The sequence below is a fragment of the Chrysochloris asiatica genome, unplaced genomic scaffold (genome assembly GCF_000296735.1).
Source record: "Chrysochloris asiatica unplaced genomic scaffold, ChrAsi1.0 scaffold00062, whole genome shotgun sequence".
Lineage (NCBI taxonomy): Eukaryota > Metazoa > Chordata > Mammalia > Afrosoricida > Chrysochloridae > Chrysochloris > Chrysochloris asiatica.
Genome location: NW_006408580.1, coordinates 5,290,642 through 5,294,973, shown reverse-complemented (window position 1 = coordinate 5,294,973; position 4,332 = coordinate 5,290,642). Strand labels below are relative to the sequence as shown.

The 4,332-nt window shown below is 48.6% G+C and overlaps 1 protein-coding gene across 1 annotated transcript; it reads left to right on the top strand.

The window, feature by feature from the left end:
- The first annotated feature begins 2,776 nt into the window (after nt 1-2,776).
- On the top strand, nt 2,777-3,921 carry LOC102842744 (uncharacterized protein C11orf24-like). Its single transcript, XM_006864291.1, has 2 exons — nt 2,777-3,437; nt 3,605-3,921. Exons 1-2 carry the CDS (start codon nt 2,777-2,779, stop codon nt 3,919-3,921), a joined length of 978 nt encoding a protein of 325 aa, XP_006864353.1.
- The last annotated feature ends 411 nt before the right edge of the window (nt 3,922-4,332 follow it).

Genomic DNA, 4,332 nt, shown 5'->3' with positions numbered 1-4,332 from the left:
TTGACTATGCAATGGCTTTCAATTGTGTGGATCATGACAAGCTGTGGACAACATTGCGAAGTATGAGTATTCTGGAACACTTAATTGCACTCATAAGGAATCTGTACATGGACCAAAAGGAAGTTTGTTTGAACAGAACATAGGAATGCTGAATGGCTTAAAATAAAGAAAGGTGTACAACAGGGTTGTATTCTTTCACCATACTTATTCACCCTGTATGCTGAGCAAATAATCCAAGAAGCTGGGTTCTATGAAGAAAAATGTGGCATCAGGTTTGGAGGAAGACTCATTAACAACCAGCAATATGCAGATGATACAACCTTGCTTACTGAAAGTGAAGAGGACTTAAAATACTTACCGATAAAGATCAAGGAGCACAGCCTTCAGTATGGATTGCATCTCAATGTAAAGAAAACAAAAATCCTCACCACTGGACCAATAAACAACATTCTTATCAACGGAGAAAAGATTGAAGTTGTCAAGGACTTCATTCTTCTTGGATCAACTATCAATATTCATGGACGCAGCAGTCAAGAAATCAAACAACATATTGCATTAGGCAAATCTGCTTCACAAGACCTTTTTAAAGTATTGAAGAGCAAAGATGTCAGCTTGAAAACTAAGGTGCACCTGACCCAAGCCATGGTATTTTCAGTAACCTTATATGCATGTGAAAGCTGGACAGTGAATAAGGAAGACCGTAGAAGAATTGATGCTTTTGAGTTATGGTGTTGGAGGAGAATATTGAAAGTGTCGTGGGCTGCCAAAGAACCAACAGATCTGTGTTGGAAGAAGTGCAGCCAGAGTGCTCCTTGGAGGCCAGGATGGCCAAACTTCGTCTCTCATATTTTGGACATATTGTCAGGAGGGACCAGTTTCTGGAGAAGGATATCATGTTTGGCAAGGTGGAGGGACAGAGAAAAAGAGGAAGATGGATTGGCAAAGTGGCAGCATCAATGGGCTCAAGCGTGGCAACAATAGTGAGGTTGGCCCAGGATAGGGCAGTGTTTCGTTCTGCTGTGCATAAGGTCACTGTGAGTCGGTACCAACTTGATGGCACCTAACAACAACACCTAAGATATTGATCTTAATGTGTTCCATTTCATTTTTCACAATTTCCAATTTTCCTACATTCATCCTTCGTACATTAATTACATGTCCCGATTATTAATGGATGATTACAGCTCTTTCTTCTCATTTTGAGTTGTGCCCCATCAGCAAATGAAGGTTTGAAAGGTTTGCTTCATCCATGTCATCAAGGTCAACTCTACTTTGAGGAGGCAGTTCTTCCCTGTCATATTTTGAGTGCCTTCCAACCTGAGGGACTCCTCTTCTGGCACCATATCAGACAATGTTCCATGACTGACCTTTCAGAAGTGATCTGCCTTTTTTTTTATCTTAGTCTTTCTTAGTCTGGAAGCTCTGCTGATTCCTGTCAATCATGGTTGACCTTGTTGTTAAGTGTTTTCAAGTTGGTTCCAACCCATAGCGACCCTGTATAAAATTTCTGAGTCGCAGATAGTGAGCTTGAACCACTGACCAGTTCAAACTGACTTTACAGTCTAGTGCATTAACCCACAGTGCCACACCAGGACTCCATGGTTGACTTTACTGGTATTTAAAATGGCAAAGCATTTGCATCACAGCAACACACAAGTCATGACAGAAGGGCAAACTGACTGGTGAGGCTTCTGTTGTTGTTGTTGTTGTTGTTATGAATACAATACACTCCATGCACCCTTGTTGCTGTTGTTGTTGTTGTTATGTGCCGTGGAGTCAGTTCCGACTCATAGCGACCCTGTACAGGGTTTCTGAGGCTGTAAATCTTTACGGGAGCAGAAAACTTCATCTTTCTCCAGCAGAACTGCTGGTAGTTTCGAACTGCCAACCTTGCGGTTCGCAGCCCGATTCGTAACCACTACGCTACCAGAGCTCATTGTAGATACCATGAAACCACTGGGGTCCTGATTACATTTTCTACCTTGATTGGGTTGGTGGTTTCGTGAATGTACATTTCTATAAAAACCATTGAATTGTATATTGTTTACCATGTGATGTTGTGGGTTAATGTGCTGGACTGCAAGGTCAGTTTGAAGTGCAAGGTCGGTGGTTCAAGCTCATCAGCCACTCCTTGGAAATCCTATACAGGGTTGCTATGGGTCAGAACCAACTCGACGGCACTTAACAACAACAACGATACCTGGATTATAGGGAACCATGGTGATAAGAGTGGAAGCTGTGGTATAGTGGATCTTTCATGAGGGAGACCTTAGTTTGATCCCTGACCAATGTACCTCACACACGGCTACCATTAATTTGTCAGTGGAGGTTTTCATGTTGCTATTATGAATCTGAATGTTTGGTAAGGTGGAGGGTCAGAGAAAAAGAGGAAGACCCCAACGAAATGGATTGGCCAAGTGGCAGCATCGATGCTGAGGCCGCCACCAGGAGCAGCCCTGGCTCCCTACGGTACCTCCCCACTACCCGTCATATCCCAGCGCCGGGGTTGCAGTGCTTCCTAAACATCCAAGGGCCGCCGGGGCCGCTGCAGGCCTGCTGCACCCGGATATGTCTGATACAGGAGTGGAGCGCCTGCCTGTGTCCCCCCTGTGACACAAGGGGTGCCATGGCCACAAAGCCCAACCTCACACTGTGCCAAGCTCACTGTGCTCCAAGGAAGAAGACAAGCTGGCTCTGGAGCACGGCCTGAGCAGCTTCCTCTGACCCCTTAGCCAAGCAGAAGGGAATTGTGAGCTGCTCCCAACTTGCCCTCAAGATGTGGACAGCCCTCGTGCTCGTCTGGGTTTTCTGCACGTCCTCCTCTGAAATCCAGGTGGCACCAGCTTCTTCAGGGAACCTAGTCCCGAACGAGATGGCGAGCCAGTCAGTCAAGAATAGCCCACCTGTGGGAACTACTACACGGGTTGGAAACAAGACGTCTGAAAAAATAACCACAGTGATGCCGCCTCCTATCACACTAACCAAAGGGGCTCCAGTGGCCACCACCAACTCTACTGCAGTCACGACAGAGACAACAGACAAGGCAGCGGTGGGCGTGGCAACAACTATGGCAGCTGTGACCGAAGTCCCGACCCCCAGTGCCTCCATGGGGCCCGCATTGTCCTTCCCCACGTCTGCCACGAGGACTCTTCCCGCTTTGGACACCAGGCACCCACCTCCCAGCACACCCCACGCACACGTGCCAGGGAGCAGCAAGTCGCCAGGAACAACAGTCGTGACGACGCAAGCCCCGAGTGGTAAGACAATGGCCACGCCAAATGCAAGCGGTCCAGTCAGCACACACAGTCCTTCCAAAGCCGTGACGGGCAACTCCACAGCAGACCTCAGACCCCCCACGAGCCCACAGACCCAGAACACAACTGCACAAGGTCCCACCCCCCGGGCGTCAACAGGTCAGCTTACGGCCACCACAGCAGGTCAGTCCACACCCACTCTGTGTCTTCAGTGCCCAGAAGAACAGCAGCCACCACCAAGGCACACGTGGAGGAGCCCACCGCCAACACAGCGCCAGCACCTCACACCAGCCCAGCCCCTACAACCCAGATGCAGCCAAATCTCACACCATCTACCTAGGGGTCCACAGAACCAGCCTCCACCCAGAACCTGGGGTCAGTGGGGACAGAAGCCAGGCCGGGTACTGCTCCAACTGGGCCAACACTCGGGGCCTCCAAACTACCGGCCACAGACGCATGTCAGCTCAGCACCCAGGGCCTGGTGGTCACTGCTGAGCCCATTGCCCCGTCCCTGAGCTTTCTCCTGACGGTGCTGCTCCTCGGTGTGATCCTGTTCATCACCGTCCTGATTTTATTTGCCCTGCAAGCCTATGAGAGCTACAAGAAGAAGGACTACACACAGGTGGACTATGTAATCAACCGCAAGTATGCCGACTCTGAAATTTGAGTCCCGGGGAGGCCGCCTGCAGCCGCTCCCCAGCTGGTCTGGCCCCTCCTTGCCCTCCCTCTTTGCCAATGAGAGCAAACTCAGTGCTTCCAAAATCTTTTGGTGCGATTTAAGAGATCCGCCAGACGCTTACACTTGGATAATCGCTGTCCAATGAACTCTGTGATCACTAAAAGAGTCGCTGCTTTTTTCGTATTTATTTTTGTAAACGGTCACGTTGACAGTTGTGGGTGATAAATCTAATTCTGCCACTGAGTCGGACAGGTGGGCCATCTGCCCCAGTGTGGCAGACACTAAGCAGAATTAAAGCAATGACGTTTCCCGTTGGAAAAAAAAAAATAAGTAGAGAAAAAATGCTAATTGTAAAATCTAGGTGATGGGGATTTGACTGTTCATCGTAACATTCTTTCA

Bases quoted from the DNA above. Each gene is read 5' to 3' on its own strand.
- LOC102842744 (XM_006864291.1), top strand. From the start codon at position 2,777: ATGTGGACAGCCCTCGTGCTCGTCTGGGTTTTCTGCACGTCCTCCTCT. The intron at 3,438-3,604 runs GTCAGTCCACAC...AGGGGTCCACAG, and splicing joins GCTTACGGCCACCACAGCAG to AACCAGCCTCCACCCAGAAC.